Source organism: Cnephaeus nilssonii (genome assembly GCF_951640355.1).
Source record: "Cnephaeus nilssonii genome assembly, chromosome: 8".
In the NCBI taxonomy this organism is placed as follows: Eukaryota; Metazoa; Chordata; class Mammalia; order Chiroptera; family Vespertilionidae; genus Cnephaeus; species Cnephaeus nilssonii.
In genome coordinates, this window is record NC_137079.1 from 16,688,115 (window position 1) to 16,705,895 (window position 17,781).

At 36.2% G+C, this 17,781-nt stretch overlaps 1 protein-coding gene across 1 annotated transcript in view; it reads left to right on the forward strand.

The window, feature by feature from the left end:
• TNKS (tankyrase) overlaps positions 1-17,781 on the forward strand; it is a 163,907-nt gene that overhangs the window by 96,413 nt on the left and 49,713 nt on the right. Inside the window, exons 6-11 of the mRNA XM_079779169.1 lie at positions 7,944-8,038; positions 9,541-9,607; positions 10,652-10,838; positions 12,444-12,565; positions 13,960-14,051; positions 14,141-14,219. Of these exons, the coding sequence (XP_079635295.1) occupies positions 7,944-8,038; positions 9,541-9,607; positions 10,652-10,838; positions 12,444-12,565; positions 13,960-14,051; positions 14,141-14,219 (642 nt within the window). The remainder of the gene's footprint in view (positions 1-7,943; positions 8,039-9,540; positions 9,608-10,651; positions 10,839-12,443; positions 12,566-13,959; positions 14,052-14,140; positions 14,220-17,781) is intronic.

The following is a 17,781-nucleotide window of genomic DNA, read 5'->3' on the forward strand; positions in this document are numbered from 1 at the left end:
CTATGTAAAGCAGTTGAGACAACTGGACATCTTGAGTTCAAAAAGAGACCACATGACTATGTATTAGAGATAGGTAGAAAAATCCTGCACTAGGAAAGAGGCAGATAAATTATCTTCTCCAATCTCAGTATTTTGTTATTCTCCTTGTCCTCCAATATTTACTATATTAGACAATTTCTGTTGTTGTTAAGTTATACATTTCTAGGGTGCTCATCCAGTGGTATGAACACACTCTTATTATTGATAGCATTTGACATGTGGTACCCTGTGGATCGGTATGCTAACTGAAGTGGTCAGAACTACTAAGGCAATCCTGCCCACCAAAAATAACTCTTCCTGCCACTTAGCTTATCCAGAATGCCCAGCCAAAGGAAAAGAAAGAGGGTGAGGGAGAGTGCTGAGGTCAGACTGTCTGGATTTGATCTCTGAATCTGCTAACTTAATGTATTAATCCTTGTATGCCTCAGTTTCCTCATTTGTTATGTGGAGATACTAATAGTTTCTAGCTCTGGTAGTAGTTGTGTAAAGTAAACAAGTTAATACATATAATACACTCTGAATAGTATTTTTTACATAGGAAGTACCCACAATATTTTGCTATTGTTTTCAAAAAAAATACTTTGTATATTCAAAATATTTTTGTATCTTCTACTTCATTTTAGCCTGAAAATAACTATGTGAGGAAGCCAAGTACTATTGTCACCCAACTCTCCCCATTACAGAGATTGTGACTTAAAAACATTAACACTCTTAGGTTATAGGAGTAGTATCATGTCTATTCATGAATAGTATTGATATAGTCCACTGACATGAGACCGTATCTATGGTTAGGTGTGGTTAGCTCTAGGCACTGTGCTTTAGTAAACAGTTGACCTAGAGGCCAAGGACTAGAGGAAAAGATTCATAATGGGAAATAAAACTTTATTATAAGAGAATCTAGTAATGTGTAATCTGTAGAAAAAAACAAGTTAAAGAAGACATAAATTGTAAGAAAGGTGTGAATAAAATATCTTTTTAAAATTTTATTTCTTCTTTGGCTCATTAATTTTTATTTTCCAGATGTAGTTTCTCTTTTAAATTATTTTTGTAAGAGCCCAAGAGTTGAGAAACGTTAAGGATATTGTCTAATCTTCATTATGGTACTACTGAAAATATCCCTTCAAAATATAGGCAGTGGCCATGAGATATATTTATTTCCATGGACTCATGCCCATATTGATTCTTCAGCTTTTAATTTATTCTGATTCTGATTTAAGTATCACTGTCTCAAAGAAATTCTTAAATTGATCATGTCTCTGTATCTAAAAGAAATCTAATAAGCCGATAACATGCTTATATTTGCTTGGGAATTTTGTATTAATGGCTAATATAGTATTTTATGGGTAGAAGGGAAACATTGATGTATCTCAACCAAATAAATTTGAAAGAGATGTTTTGTTAAGTTAGCCAGAACAGCAATGGGACAACCTAAATGTCCATTTATAGGTAATGGGCAAATAATTATGTCCCTGCCCTGGCTGGTGTGGCTCAGTTGGTTGAGCATCGTCGCCTGCACAAAAAGATTGCCAGTTCGATTCCTGGTCAGGGCTTGTCTCTCACATTTCTCTTTTTCTCTCTTTCTCTCCTCCTCCCCACCCCCCTTCCTCTCTCTCTAAAATCAACAAAAATGTATTTTAAAAAATAATAATTACTATCCACCATAGTACTATCCTATGAAATATTCAAGTTTCATTTGAATGAGGAAAATCAACTTCCTTATTACATAAAATACAAGAAGATATAGGCACAAGTTAAATAATCACAAGAAAGGGGAACTAACAGTGTCTTCAACAAGGCAGTATTATGAAAAAAACAAAAAGGAGGATGAAAATTGTTGTAGATGGAGGGAGACTTGAAGGCACAATATCCAAATGTATTGATCTTGACCAGCAAACCAACTTTAAAAGTTTTTAAGGTGATCAGGAAATTTGAATATTGACATGGGCATTAGATGGTAATCAAGAATTTACCACTCTTCTCTTAGATGTAATAAAAATATTAGGGGTTTTGAAAGAAAATGCCTATTATTTTTAGAGGCACCTACAAAAGTATGTAGGGGTGAAATGTTACTGTGTCTTGAATTTGCTTTGTAATACTTTAGTGGTGAAAAGAAAGGATAAAAGTGATAGCAGAAGCCAGTGTAACAAAGTCTAATAATTAATGTATGTTGAATCTGGTTGAGGAGTACATGAATGTTCAAGTGTTGAAAATATCATGAAGTTTTATCTTATGAAACCACTAGAGGCCCGACGCATGAAATTTGTGCAAGGGGCTCGGCCCTGGCAGCCCCGCCCCCTGCCCGCTGGTCGTTCTGGAAGGTCTTTCAGGAAAGTCGTTCCACCCTCTGGTCTAATTAGCATATTAGCTCTTTATTATTTAGGATTTGGTAATTTTAACTGTAGAGCAAGAGTCTGGAGGAAAAATTTGAATAGCGTGTTATATTAATGAGCTTGTATGGAACTGAAAAAAGCTATACTTGAGTCTTATTTAAGAAACTAGAGGCCTGGTGCACAAATTCGTGCACTGGAGGGGCCGCAGGCAGTTGGCTGGCTGGCCACCCCCGGTCGAACTCCTGGTCGAGGGGACAATTTTCATATTAGCCTTTTATTATATAGGATGAATTGTTAGATAGAAAGAGTAGTACCTTTTGTTATCTCTTGAGCAGATTCCTAATAGGTTTCTTCTCCTAATTTGGTAAAGTAATAATAAGTCTTGCCTTATTCCAAATGCATGTGTACCCTTGCATATGTGTACCCACACACACAGCACACACAATTTTCTGACTTGAGAGTGCTCTAGAAACCAAGAAACTCATCGAGCATTAAGTCTGGCTAGGTAGGGTGACCAACCATTTCAGTTTGCATGGGTTTCCTGGGACCAGGAAAGTCCTCAGCAAACCAGTATAAGTTGGTCACCCTAGTCTGAAAAACCCAGAGGATTTGATTTATTTCAAACTGAATCTCCATCTTAAAGAAAGCCAAAATACACAATACATCATGAGTTTAGACAGCTCTCTGATGACTTACATCATGGCTTCACAAGTTGTGGTTTGTCCTTTCCTAGGGAATGCATCAAACATCATACAGGCCTGCATAGAAATACAGTTGTAAACCTTTCACACACATTTAAAGTCAGATTCATCAAGCTGAAGTATTCGTGTCTTCTATTCAGAAATTTCTGGCAATGTAAATCAAAAGCTGGCAATAACTTTCATTTTTTTAACATCCTACTATACATGAAATACTATGTTAGTCCTTAAAACATAAAATTGAGATATGTTCTCCATTCTCAATGAGCTCAGAGTGGATTATAGGAGATAGATACATAAATAAATAACTATATTATTTTTTGACAAGTGTTAGGGAAAGATTATGGCAGTTTAAGGACCAGTCTTCGATAATCTTTTTTTTTGTTTGTTTTTATTGTAAAAGTATTGTGCAAAGACAGAATAAAAAGAAAGGATAAATCATTCTGGAGTATTGATATTTTGGAATCTCATTTTCAAATCTTGTTTAAGGAATGTCCCAAACTTTGTACTTTATAAAAATAGGATAATAATAATAGTCTCAAGAAATTAAGAATTAAATTTTATAATATTTTATGCTTCCTAGATGAAAAGTGCTACAGAGGTTGGGATATTCTTTTTATATGGTAATTGTTAACCTCAGAAGCTTTCTCAGCACCACTAGATCAGGGAACTCGTTCCCCTGTACCCAGCTGTCATTTGTGAGATAGCAATATGTGCTTTGTGTTAAAATGTAAATGCTAACATTCCCTTGGGATTGAATATGTGATAACACATTTAAATCTTGAGAAGTAGTTATCATGATTTCTTTGTTCAGTGGAAACAAAAAATCCAAAAATTAAATTTTGGTATTCTAGACACATGATAGTATATAGGTTTACCAAAGCTAATAACTGATCTGTAAGATTTTTTTTTCTTTTTAATCCTTAGGAATATTTTAATCTTCCATTGTTGCTTGAGTTTGTTAAGAAATCATATGTGAAATTAAATTTAAGTGGGAAAATATTTTGTTACTGGAAGGCCTTTAACTTTTTTAGAAGTTATTTCGCTTTTTTTAAAGCACTTTTATCTTTCTTTTTAATCACTAAACAAGTACATGTTTTTGTTTAAAAAAATCATATACCAAAGCAAGAATGCAAAACCAAGACTTAAAAGCCTTTACTCATTTCCTTATATTGTGCTACCTGGACCTATGTTAAAGTTGCACCCACAGTTTTATAACAGAGTTGTCAGTTGTCACTACTGTAGCTAGGCATGTAGGATAACTTAAAGCTACCTTAAATGCTTTCTACTGCCCTGCAGATCTGTATCAGAAAAAGCAAAGATATACATGGCTTTTTTTAAAAAGGCCTGGTTTTAAGAAGAAAACTTTGAATTTGGGGGTTTCTTTAAGTAAAGATTCTTTCTTGTAAATGTTTTACAATATGAAAATATTAGTAATAGTATTTTTCTTAGAGCAAAATAATATTTAGGTAGATTTTTAGAAAGACTTTTTGTATTTACAATTATTCCATACTTTATCACTGTACATGTTTGACTTTTAAAACATTTCCCCCAAAAAAATCTCTTTTAAGAATAAATCTGAGGAGTATAAACTGGCAGTGTATAATGTCTTAAATGTTGGATTCTTATGTTTACTAGTTTACAACCACCACCAAAATATCAAATAGCATGTGTATTTTACAAATGGGTCTGCTTTATTTTTTTCAAAACTGAAATTACACTCTGTTAATTATCCTAGCATTTAGAAAATTACTTTTATCATCACTTTGCCACTAGACAATTGGGATGTAAAGCTGGCACTATATGGTAACTATTCACTACATGTAGTCTAGGCCACATGATGTTAATTGCTTTGTATCAGAAGATAGCATTTGGTGTATAATGTTTAGTTGTAAATATTTTTCTGGAGGAAATGCTTCTGGGCTCTTAGTAGTATAAGCTTGTTTAAATCATCCTTTGTTTTCAATTTGTACTGTTTGGGGTTTGGGTTTTTTGGGTATTTTTTTTTTCTTTCTTCTTACCATTTCCTCAAATTTATTGCATGCATTTTACAGATTTTTATGTGCTTTCTAGTGATACTATTTAGTTTGCATAATTAGCATTCACTTTAGAATGACTACTTGGAAAATCTCATCCATCTTGTTCTATACTCACTCTCTTTGGGAATTCATCAACTCCCATAGCTCAGCTACCTCTGCTTGGATGCTGCTACCAATTTTGCTAACTGACACTGTCATTAACTCTCTCCTAGATTAGTCCTGCACTCTTCTCTTCATGTCTGCCTGTCATTGGGTTTGCCCTCCCCCTCCAATGCATTATCTATAGAGTAACTAGAGTGTTCTTTCTAAAACTTTAGTCTTAAGTAATTTTCTGCTTAAAGTCTTTCAGGGATTTCCCATTGTTCTTATAATCTCTCCCAATCTCATACTATACTTAACCACTGAATTTTTTTTAGTTCCTCAATTGTACCATGTCCACTGGGTATTAATATGCGCTCTCCACACTACCTGGAATAAAGTTCCTCATCCTTTTGCCTCAGTGATTTGTTTATGCTCGTCTCCTTTTGGAAGCAATTCTTCTGAGAATCTTCCCTGACCCCACTCCTTTCTACTCACCTCTGGAGTGGTTTAGTATACGTCCTCTAGCCTCTCATGCCATCCTGAACTTCCCTTTGTAGTCATCACATTTATTTGTATTTGTCTGCTTTCTCTAGTTGACACCTCAGAAATAGACGTTTTCCCCCTCATCCTTTGTCCTCCCACATAAAAAAATTATTTTATATGTATTTCATTTAGGGACTTTCTGTTTTTAAGGAATAAGAAAACTCCTAAAGGCACAGTATGGAACCTTTCTTTTGCCCATGCTATCCCTAGCACTTAACATGGTGCCAGATACATGGCAGATGCTGACATTGTCATGAGTACCAGTGATGACTAAATTTGTGCCCAGTTTCCACCTCTCCTGAATTCTAGACCCATTACCACTAGGGTATCAGGCACTTCAAATTCAATAAACCCAGACCTCAGATTCTTTCCCTCTGAGCTCCTCTCCTCTCCTCCTTCCCCCTCCCATCCCCTCTCTTCTCTCTTCCTAACTCCTCTGTTTCCTTCCTTTCTTTCATCTGCCACTGTCATTTCCAAAATGGAACTTTTGTACCCCTTGCTATCTATATCAGTCAGTTATCAGATTCTATTAATTCTGCTGCCTAATAATTTTTGACACTCGCCCCACAACTCCATTTATTCACAATTGCTTTATTTCAGGCCTCCTTCTACCTTATCAGTTACAGAACCTTCTAATTTATTTGTTATTTGAATTTTAGCAGTTTAAAAACTAAATATATTCCCATTTTTAAAGCATTATAAATTTTAATCTCAAAATGATTTTTAAAAATCTAGAAACTAGATATTTTTAATGTTTTATCCTTCTAAATAAACACTGTGTGTATATGTATTCATTTATTTAGTCACTTCATTTTCAAAAATAAGAAGTAAAAGCTATTATTGAATTAACTATATACAAAATTTTTAATTTTATTTCTGTTTTACACATGAAGAAGCTGAGATACATAGGTAATATGACTTTCACAGTTTCATAAGATCCAGGAGTATAATCAGGTTTCCTGACTTCCTATTCAGGATTCTTAAAACCTGGATGGTCTCCTCATTATTAGCTATAGATTGCTCAGAAATATTTCTTAAACTTAGAGGCTGTCAGAATATATAACATGTGTAGAGTACTATGAACACAGTAATAGATAATACAGTATTTCATAATTCTTTTGAATCTTGACATTTAGAGTATACATAAAGAAAATAAATTGAAAATTGTATTAAATTCCCAGGCCCAAATAGAAAACAGGAAAAGTGAGAGTACATAAAAGTATATTAGACCCTGTTTGAAAAGATGTTGCAATATTTAAACTTTAAGTAAATTAGCAAGTAGAAAAATCGCTATGGTTGTAGAGAACCTTTTAATTAAAATAATGTTATTTCTAATTTTTTAAAAAGATGAGTTTTGTTTTTTAAAAATTATTAAGCTTTAATAGAGAACCTTTTAATAATTTGGTTCAAATTACAGTGTGGCAGAAATTAGTTAGGAAGAAACAATATTTTCCTTTTGTATTTATACTGCATGGGTAGTGTATGAAATAGAGGGCGTAAATACTACCTTGACATATTTCATTGCATGTAGCAAATTAGTTTTGACCCATTGCTAGCAGCTTCTTGGAATGAATATGGTCATTGTCCTTTTTATTTCTACTAAAGTTTTTTCAAATAGTTCTTTAGGGAGGTTTTGCAACCTTTCCTATTAAAGAGAAATTTTGAGAGCTACATCTTTAAGTTAGTCTTTTTGATAGAATTGGAATTGGAAAGTTAGAACTTGAAAGGTGGACAAGATTTAAATAGGACAAAGAAGCGTGTTTTCAGTTATGAGGGATGTGAGCCCTGACATGTCTTTGGTTCATGCTAGAAAGAAGAAAGAAATAATATGGGGAGGTTATGGTAGGGCTTGATTACTGAAGGCCTTTGTATGCATGCATATAAGCATAGCCAATGGACACAGACACTAGGGGGCTGAGGGCATGTGCTGGGGGGTGGAGGTGGCCGGGGCGGGGGGCGGGGGGCAGGTCAATGGGGGAAAAAGGAGACATATGTAATACTATATGTAATACTTTAAACAATAAAAAAAAAAAGTAGGAGAAACAGGGGCATGGCACTGAAGTTAGAATTTACTCCTGAAGTGAGTGAATTGTCTCTCATTCAATTAGGAAATAGGAAATTTTGACACTTTAACTCAGTATGTTTTGTGTATGTTAATATTCATTGTGTTAAAGCTAAATACAGGAGTGGATGTGTTTTCTTCTGTTTTCTAGTCTACGCCTTTACATCTTGCCGCGGGCTACAACAGAGTTCGGATAGTTCAGCTGCTGCTTCAGCATGGTGCTGATGTTCATGCAAAAGACAAAGGGTAGGTGTAGCAGTTTATTTCCCTTAATGGTTTTGCTCATGGATTGTTATGCTTTGTTTTCAACATCTTATATGCTGAAGTTGTTGAACACTAGGCAAAGAAAGTCATATAGACCATTTCTTTACAGCTTGTATAGCATTTTAAGAATGTTTGCAACTTTGATTTTATATTATTTTCACATACTACTTCTTACTTCTCATAGACATTTCCAAAATGGAACTGTCGGACATCCCTCTCACAATCCTAAATTAGTTTAATTTTATTGAAATTCTAGTACTTAAAATTTGTTTCAATTGTAATTATTATTTAACTCAAGTTGCATTTCAGAAAGATAAGACAAATTGAAAATTATGATAATCTATTAATATAGCTATCATTCATCTGGAATGAAAAGATTATCTCTTATTAATAAAACAAAATCATAAGTATACAGTATTCTAATTTGTTTTTTCCTGATGAAATCTTGGACATCTGAACTTGGAAAACCTAAAAGATCCTTATGAAGGTTGATGTGGTGGGGGTTGGAGGGGTGGGGCAGAGGGAACAAGAAAGCAGTTATGTTATTTACTTTATGAGTAAGTGTATTTTGGAAAACTTTGTACGAGTTTCCTATCTAGTCTCCAGGGACATATGAATCAAGTTTGCTGTCCTGTGTGGGGGCTAACATTTCTCATTATCCCACCTTAAGATCTAAAAGATAATTTGACCTTACTACCCAAGTCAATAGATTCATATTACACTCTTGTGATTGGCAGCATAAAGAAGAGAAGCCCCGGAGGAGGTTTCTTTCAGTTTGCCCCTTTCCATGTCAGGAAACAGAAATGAAGAAAGAACTCAGTACTTGAGACAGTTACCCGAGGGGGAATCCATTCATTCCAAATCTGTTCTTTTCCGTACTCTGTTCTCTCTTGCCTGCGCCAGGTTTTGTGCCATATGTGAATGGTGTCCCGATAGTATAGGGCTACAAATGCCTGATGTTCTTGTACATCTCTGTTTCCTTGTGCATGTCTGAAAACAGATGGGTGTACAATAGGTGAGTCATCAAGAGAAGTACAGCACAAAAAAGGGGGTCTTTGACTCATGTAGAAAGATACTTTGAAATGCAAGTTATAGTAGTTTGGATATTTAATTCTTGTGCTGGTACTTACTTTGAAAATGAAACAAAAGAGTAGGAATATTCAATTCTCTATCAATTAACATTTATTTAATGTAAACACTTCATATATAAAGCATGCAATTGTCAGTTAGCACATGTTCTTCGTTTTTCCTAAATGCTTCTCTAATTGGTATTTTTATCATATTTAAGGATTGTATACACAAAATACAAGGGAAATACAAAAGGTTAAGTTATCTGTGCTTTGAATCATCTTATTAAATAGTTTAAAATATTTTTAACATAATTGTATTAGGATTTATTAGATTTTTGTTGCTTAGCACTTCTTGGATAAATGACTATAAGTTGTTTGAAATTTCAGTATTTTAATTTGCCTTTTTTCATTTAGTGGACTTGTGCCTCTTCATAATGCATGTTCATATGGACATTATGAAGTCACAGAACTGCTACTAAAGGTAAAAAAAAATTAAAAATAGTGAATTTCATTTGCTCTTTTTAACTCATCATGAGTTTTCATGTGTTTACTAGAGGCCCGGTGCACAAAATTGGTGCACTGGAGGAGGGGTATCCCTCAGCCCAGCCTGCACCCTCTCCAATCTGGGTCCCCTCGGGGGGTGTCTAACTGCTGGATATTGGGCCTAAACCGGCAGTCGGACAGCCCTGTCACAATCCTGGACTGCTGGCTCCTAATTGCTCACCTGCCTACCTGCCTGGTCGCCCCTAACTGCTCCCTACCCCCACCGGCCTGATTGCCCCTCACTGCCTCTGCATGCTAGCCCCTAACTGCCCCCCTAACTGCCAGCCTGGTTGCTCCTAACTGCCCCCCACTGCCGACAAGGTCGCCCCCAACAGCCCCCTCCCTGCCAGCCTGGTTGCACCTAACTGCCCCCCCGCCAGCCTGGTCACCCCTTACTGCCCCCCCCTGCTGGCTTGGTTGCCCCCAACTGCCCCCTTTGCCAGCCTGGTCACCCCCAACTGCCCCCCTGCCAACCTAGTCACCCCTCACTGACCCCCTTCCAGCCTAATTGCCCCCAACTGCCCCCCCTGCCGGCCTGGTTGCCCCCAACCGTACCCCCCCCCCACCAGCCTGGTCACCCCTAACTGTCATCCCCCCTACCCCTGCCAGCCTGGTCGCCCCTAACTGTCACCCCCGCCCCCCCTGCCAGCCTGGTTGCCTCATACTGCCCCCCCCCCTGCTGGCCTTGTCGCCCCCAGCTACCCTCCCCTGCCAGCCTGGTCTTAGGCAGCCATTTTGTGAGGGTGTGAGTGTTAATTTGCATATTACCTCTTTATTATATAGGATTAGTGAATAAAATTTTTAAGAAAAGCAGTTTTTAAAATGTTATCATTGCCTTAAACTATTTTTAAAAGCTGAAATTAAAATATTGCTGACATTTCAAAGAGTTGTAACTGAATTTTACAGTGAAATAAATGTCCTTCTGAGTTTTATCTAATCCAGCAAAATGATTACTGACCTAAAACTTTTTCTCTTAATTCAGCATGGAGCCTGTGTTAACGCTATGGATCTCTGGCAGTTTACTCCTCTGCATGAGGCTGCTTCCAAGAATCGTGTAGAAGTCTGCTCTCTGTTGCTTAGCCATGGTGCTGATCCTACATTGGTCAATTGCCATGGGAAAAGTGCTGTGGATATGGCTCCAACTCCTGAGCTCCGGGAGAGATTGACTTGTATGTATTTATATCCTGAAGTCAAAATTGTTTGTTGCAAATTAGACTGTCTCACTTTTGTTTAGTTATAAGGGCTGGTGTTTTGTCTAACTTGGATGATATGCCTCCATTCTTATATATACACTAGGCCAGTGGTCGGCAAACTCATTAGTCAACAGAGCCAAATATCAACAGTACAACGATTGAAATTTCTTTTGAGAGCCAAATTTTTTAAACTTAAACTTCTTCTAACACCACTTCTTCAAAATAGACTCGCCAAGGCCATGGTATTTTGTGGAAGAGCCACACTCAAGGGGCCAAAGAGCCGCATGTGGCTCGCGAGCCACAGTTTGCCGACCACAGCACTAGTTTATAATCATCATTTCTGATCATAAGCTTGTCTTCATGATTCCACAGGAATCTTAAATGTATATACTATATATACTTTGTGTTTATTCAAGCCTAATTCTAATTCATAAGTTGAGGCTCCCCCTCCCTTTTTGTAAAGGGTGAGTTAATCAATAACCATATATTGAATACCTACTATGTGCTATGCACTGGAAATACATCCGAATAAAACCAGAAAAAATCTCTGAGTTCATAGAGCTTATATTCCTGTGCTGTTGGTAATAATAGATGTCACCAAGTTTGCACAATTCTGTTTTACTTCTTTTGTGTGTTATAGCCCATGTGAAATGAAATCACTTGCCCACATTTACATAAGATAATTTTTATGATTTGGTGGAAGTAATCTAAAATGCTGATAATTTGAATTCAGTATAATTTGAATTCAGTTTAAATTTCTCTAGACTAATGGATAAGCCAAGCAAAACCATACTTTTTACTTGAAATCAGTTCTCAGTATGTCACCTTACTTTGCAGTTGTCAGGATCCTACTCCTTACATATGACAGTTTATAATTCTCTAAAGTATCTTTTTATATGTCTGTTGGTCATCTGTGTCTTTGGAGAACAATTTTCAGCTTTCTGTTAATAAGTTGTCATATCAGAATATAAACCAAACTTGTAAAATAGAAAATAAGACTATATGTTTTTAATAAATAAGGGTATTGGATTCTTATTTATGTAATTAATTTAGAAATCCCTTTTTAAAAATCTCTTACTTGATTATAGCAATAATCATTACATTACATTTATTGGTGGAGGCAATAGTAGTAGTACAGCACACAAAAATTCGGTCGGCCTATCCTTCCTCTTTTGTTACTTGAGTTTTCATTTAATAATATATGCTTTCATGTCAGTAAATGTTGGTCTGTCTTTTTTTTTTAAGAGCTGTATAAAGTGTATAAGTGTTCACAAATTATTTAACTAGTTTCCATTTGGTGGACAGTTAGGTTGCTTGTTTGAAAACTTTCCTGGAGTGAGTATATTGGTATGTGTATCTTTATGAACTCTAAGAGTATAAAAAGCCTTATTTCAGAGCATACATAATTCTTAATGTTTCATTAACCTACACCCTCATCCTTTGCACCTTCATCATCGTATCACCATGCTGCTGATGTTGCTAAAATAGACTTTGTAAAGTTAATAATTGTCTTAATTCACAATTATGCTAATGATTTTTATAAATTTAAAAATTTTATTTCAACCATTATTTTATTAACAGATGAATTTAAAGGTCATTCTTTACTACAAGCAGCCAGAGAAGCAGACCTAGCCAAAGTTAAAAAAACACTTGCCTTGGAAATCATTAATTTCAAACAACCACAGTCTCATGAAACTGCACTGGTAAGATTTTATTGTTAATCCATCTTGTGGGTTGATAATTGCAGTGTGAGCACAAAATATGATTTTTATTTCAGAAACCTTAAAGTAACTGTGGTATCTGAAATGACAGGGATTTGCATTTTAATGTTTGCATTGATTTTTAATTTGGTTCAGGAGGCTGTTGCTTTCATGGGTGAGAGAATAGACTTTTGCTCAACCTTGATTTGGGAATTAATTTTACATTTGCCTTTACCCAACGATATTGTAACAAATCCACCTTTGTGGCCAATGCTTTCATAAATACAAGATGTGAGTTTTCTCTATAGAATCTTCTTTTTCTTGTGGTTACTTGATAAATATATTTGTTTTCTATAGATGATTAGAGTATTTTCAGAGATACTTCAATTATCCTTTTGAGTAATCGTATTTATTTGTTTTCTATAGAAGATTAAAGTATTTTCAAAGATACTTGCATTATTCTTTTGAGCAATCGTATTCAAAGAATTATTACATTCATTATAGAAAATGGTAAGAGTGTGCATTTTTTGTTCCAGACCGTACCAATTGTCTTTAAAATTGAGACATTTGTGATGCCTCTATCACAGACCTTTAATATACTTCAGTTAACATTCTCTCATACATCTGGCACAAAAATAGTGTGAAACTGTCATCAAAACATGTGGAAAAGAGTTACCAAACTGAAATGGGCCAATTCTATGTACATCTAAATATGTGGCTCTAAAACTGGGGTTCAGAGACCTTCATGCTACACAGCATTATTCCAGGTGATACTCAAAGTCACAGAATAACCTTGACCTGCTTTTTGGAGTGTTCATTTTATTCATTAGAAATTAGTTTTTTACTTTTCAAATCTTAATGCAGACATTAATATAAAATGAAGTTGAATATAACATTTATATAAATATAGGATAAAACATAGAATTTCTGAGAATACGTCTCCCTCTAAGCTCTTTGAGGTCTCTTACCTTCATGCCTGCCCCTGGGCATAAAGGCTTATTTATTCTTCTGTAGTGTTAGGAGTATCTCTGTGAAAGAGGTGGAGAAATATTGATTATGTGGCTGACGGTCTAATGAAGAATTGAGAAATTTAGTTACAGATTTTTGTAGCTTTGGAGAGGCAGTATTCTGATACCTGCAAGTAAATATGGACTGGTTGATTATTTATTGGCTAAAGGAAAAGATAAAAGTATTTCTTAGTGCTTAACCAAGAGCATAATTTCACTTTGCTGCCAGGGTTATGTTTTGTACTTCCAGTGTATTTAGGAGGAATTTTGATCATCTTCATAATGTAAAATGTATAAGTATACTTTGAGATAACAATGTTCAGCACATTGCTATTTAATTCAGAAATCTACTTTTAAATAGAAGTTCATTTTATTGACTTTTATTTACAGCACTGTGCTGTGGCCTCCCTGCATCCCAAACGAAAGCAAGTGACAGAATTGTTACTTAGAAAAGGAGCAAATGTTAATGAAAAAAATAAAGAGTAAGTGTAATTGCAGTTGTTGTTCAATTCCTAAAGAGGAAATGCAATAAAAGTTAGTAAACCACCTCTTCCTTTTCCCCACTCCATAGTTTCATGACTCCACTGCATGTTGCGGCAGAAAGAGCTCACAACGATGTCATGGAAGTTCTGCATAAGCACGGAGCAAAGGTAAGGCACACGCCTGAAATGAAGTGCCAGACTTGGCATTGAGTAGCTAGCTGCTCTTAATTAAGACTGTTAATTTCTTCAGGAAAATCAGAGAGAAAGTAATTTTATAAAAGACTGTTAGCATGTATTTGAATTCATTGATTCTCCTTTAAAAGCTGTTTTAAGTCTTGTTCCTAGTAAAAATAATTTGTGTTTTATTGTAATTTACTGTTATTCTTCTATAAAGTAATAAAATGTAATTACAGTCTTATTATTTGAAATATATTTCAGCTTTACATTGTTTTATGTTAATACTGGAATTAATATATTTTATAGTTAACATCAGTGATGGTTTATGGGAATGATAGTCATAATATCACCCACTTATTTTAAAGAATATCTGTATTCCTTCACATTCATACTGGTAATTTTTTTCAAATAACCTCAACACTAAAGAATTTTAATTTGTTAAAATACTAATCTTTATTTAAGAAGAAAGAATTTGAAATGTATTAATACTTAATACACAGGTTGTTGCAGGTAACCTTATTAGGTCCAAGTGTCAACCTGAGTCACGTCTATGCCCAAGGTGTTTCCTAAGGCAAAATGGGAGTGTTAGAGGGAGGGATTGACAGGGAGGCCATAGCACAGTGCTGTAAAGTAAATAAAAGTCAATAAAATAAACTTCTATTTTAAAGTAGATTTCTGAATTAAATAGCAGTGTGCTCAACATTGTTATCTCAAAATATATATTTTACATTATGAAAATTATCAAAATTCCTCCTAAATACACTGGAAGTACAAAACATAACACAGACAGGGAAAAACTCATTTGTTCACTTTCAGCATGTTGTGACATATTGCACTTTACATGTGTACAAATCAGTAGATTTGTGGACATTACCCTAAACAGTAGAACCGTCATGAATACCATTGCTGATAATCAGAGGGAATGGCCATGACAATCTTACGGCATAAAGAGCTTGTCTGGCTATTTTATGAATTAATATTTTCAGAAATTGTCATAGTGTTGTGCTTTTTTAAATGAAAATCAGAGAGTTCAAAATTTGCTGGTAGTTTAAAGACAAATGACCATCCTACATAATAAAAAGGTAATATGTAAATTACCATCACTCCGCTACGCCCACGATTGGGCCAGCGGGAGGCGCAGGGGGCGGGACTCGGGGTGGCCGGGATGGTGATTGGGCCAGCAGGACGCTGAGCTCGCGTCTGCGCCGTGGCTGTGCTGCGGCACAGAAGGGGCCTTTGGAGGCCCCGGTTGACGAGGCGGTGCGGGTGGGCGGCGCGGCTCCTGGGGGAGGAGTCTGGCGGCAGTTGGGCCGCAGGAGCGCGCAGCGGTGTCCACAGAGGACGCGGATTTCCACGCACCCCGGGCCGGCCGAGGGAGGGCTCATGAGGGAGCCGGAAGGCAGAGGAGGCAGCGGCGGCCCTAGCCTTCCTGGGCGGGAGGCGAAGGCAAGACCCCGGCCTGGGCTCCGGCCGCCGGAGGACCACGCCCCCACCCCGCCTCGCTCTAGGGGCCTAGGGACTTCGGAGCTGCCGGCCACACCAGGTCCCTACCAGCGGACAGACAGCCTACACGTGCATGATTCAATCATGCACTGGGCCTCTAGTTACTTATATGTAGCTATCTTTTTTAAAAAAGAAACATAATCAGACCCATAAAGGTAAAAGTTACATATTTTAGAGTGAATGAGAAAGTAAGTGAGTTTTAAAAGAAACTTTTAAAAATGAAAAGGATATTTTGAAAATAGAATTTTAGAAAATGTCCACTTTTTTTTATTTTGTTGCCCCAAAAATGATATATTCACCTAGCTGTTGTATCTACATAATTTAAAAACTTGAGAAAACAAATTTCTAAACTGTTTTAAAAGTTTTTCTTAATTTGTGATTAGATTTTTTTATCTATTTAAAATATTATAACGCAGCATCTCCTAATAAATTTGTGAGAACATCAACAAATAGGCAATTTTGCTAACAGAATTTCAAATAAAACCTTAGCGTAATCAGTGAATTACATTAAAAATAAGCAATGTGATTTTTAGAAGGCATGAACTTTTTCAGTGGTTCTGCATATCTGAGTAGAACCTTTTCAGCTGTTGGGACCAACTATTGAAAATGAACTTGGAATCAGACCCTCAAATCTACATTATAGTTTTTTATAAGATTTTTCATTTTTTTAAAATTGAGCCAAAAGATACTTTGTACCATTAGTAATTAAAATATTTTAAAATTTTAATTATTTCATCTCTTTCCCATTCTATATAAACTTTTTTGCATGAGTGTTATACATTTATTATGTACTGGAGGCCCGGTGCACGGATTTGCACACTGGTGGGATCCCTTGGCCTGGCCTGTGCCCTCTTGCAATCCGGGACTCCTCAGGGGATGCTGGAGGCCCAGTGCCCGGATTCGGCCTGATCCCACAGGCCAGGCCGAGGGACCCCACCGGTGCACAAATCCGTGCATAGGATCTCTAGTATGCATATCAGATCTTTGGTTAATCTCTTCCCAACCTCCCTTCCCCCTTCCCTCTGAGAGTCATCAGACTATTCCATGTTTCCATGCCTGTGCATTGAGCATCTGCCCCCTGGTGGTCAGTGCGCATCATAGCTACTGGTCGAATGGTCGCTTAGGCTTTTATATAGAGAGATTAGTATAGCACTGCTTGGCTGTAATTTACAAATGAGCACGTGTATATTTATTCATGAGGTGCATCATCCAAAAAAAACAATTGTTGTTTTTGATTAAAAAATCAAGATGAGCTAGCATGAAAGGGAATGGTGTTCTACAGATTTAAACCTGTTTTGAGGGTACCATACTGTATTGTTATATAAATAATGTCTTGTTGCTTTCAAGCAGCAAATACTAAGCTTAGTGGGCTTTCTACTATACCTAAGAGCATCATATGTTTACCATTGACCTATTTTTAAAAATACCTTGTGTCATTTCTAATGTTCCTTAAAAACCATGAATAATGCTCTTCATATTGGGAAAATATCTATTTGTTGTCTCCCATGAGTCATTTTATCTCATGAAGGTTCAGTGAAAAATAACGTTATTTCATAGCCTATCCTAGTCAACATTACTCTAGATCTATGATTCTCAATCTCTGCCCTTCATGTTCACATTCTTATCAATAATGTCAAAATTCATCAGTGGGTATGTATTATTTTAAACACCCTAGCAGTGATGTAGAATAACTTTTAAACTAGTATATTGTCTCTAGTCTTTCCACTACAGTTCAACTGAATTGAGAATACCTGCTACTAGGTACATTAAAAGGAGTGGGGGATCATATTTAATCAGGATTATGAACCAATGAATACCAATTGCCATCCTACCATTCACTCATTCCCTGGTTCTAAGACAGGCTACTGTCCCTCCGGGTTGGTTTATCTGATGACTAATGCCCTAGTAAAAACCCAATTTAGCTACTGTGGGCCCCATTGTTTGTTTGCTTATTGTTCTTTTGTGGTTTAAGTTTGATTTTCAGACAACTCATGGTTTTTCATTTGATTCTAAAAACACCTTCAGAACAAGCAGCCCCAGCCTTGAGGAT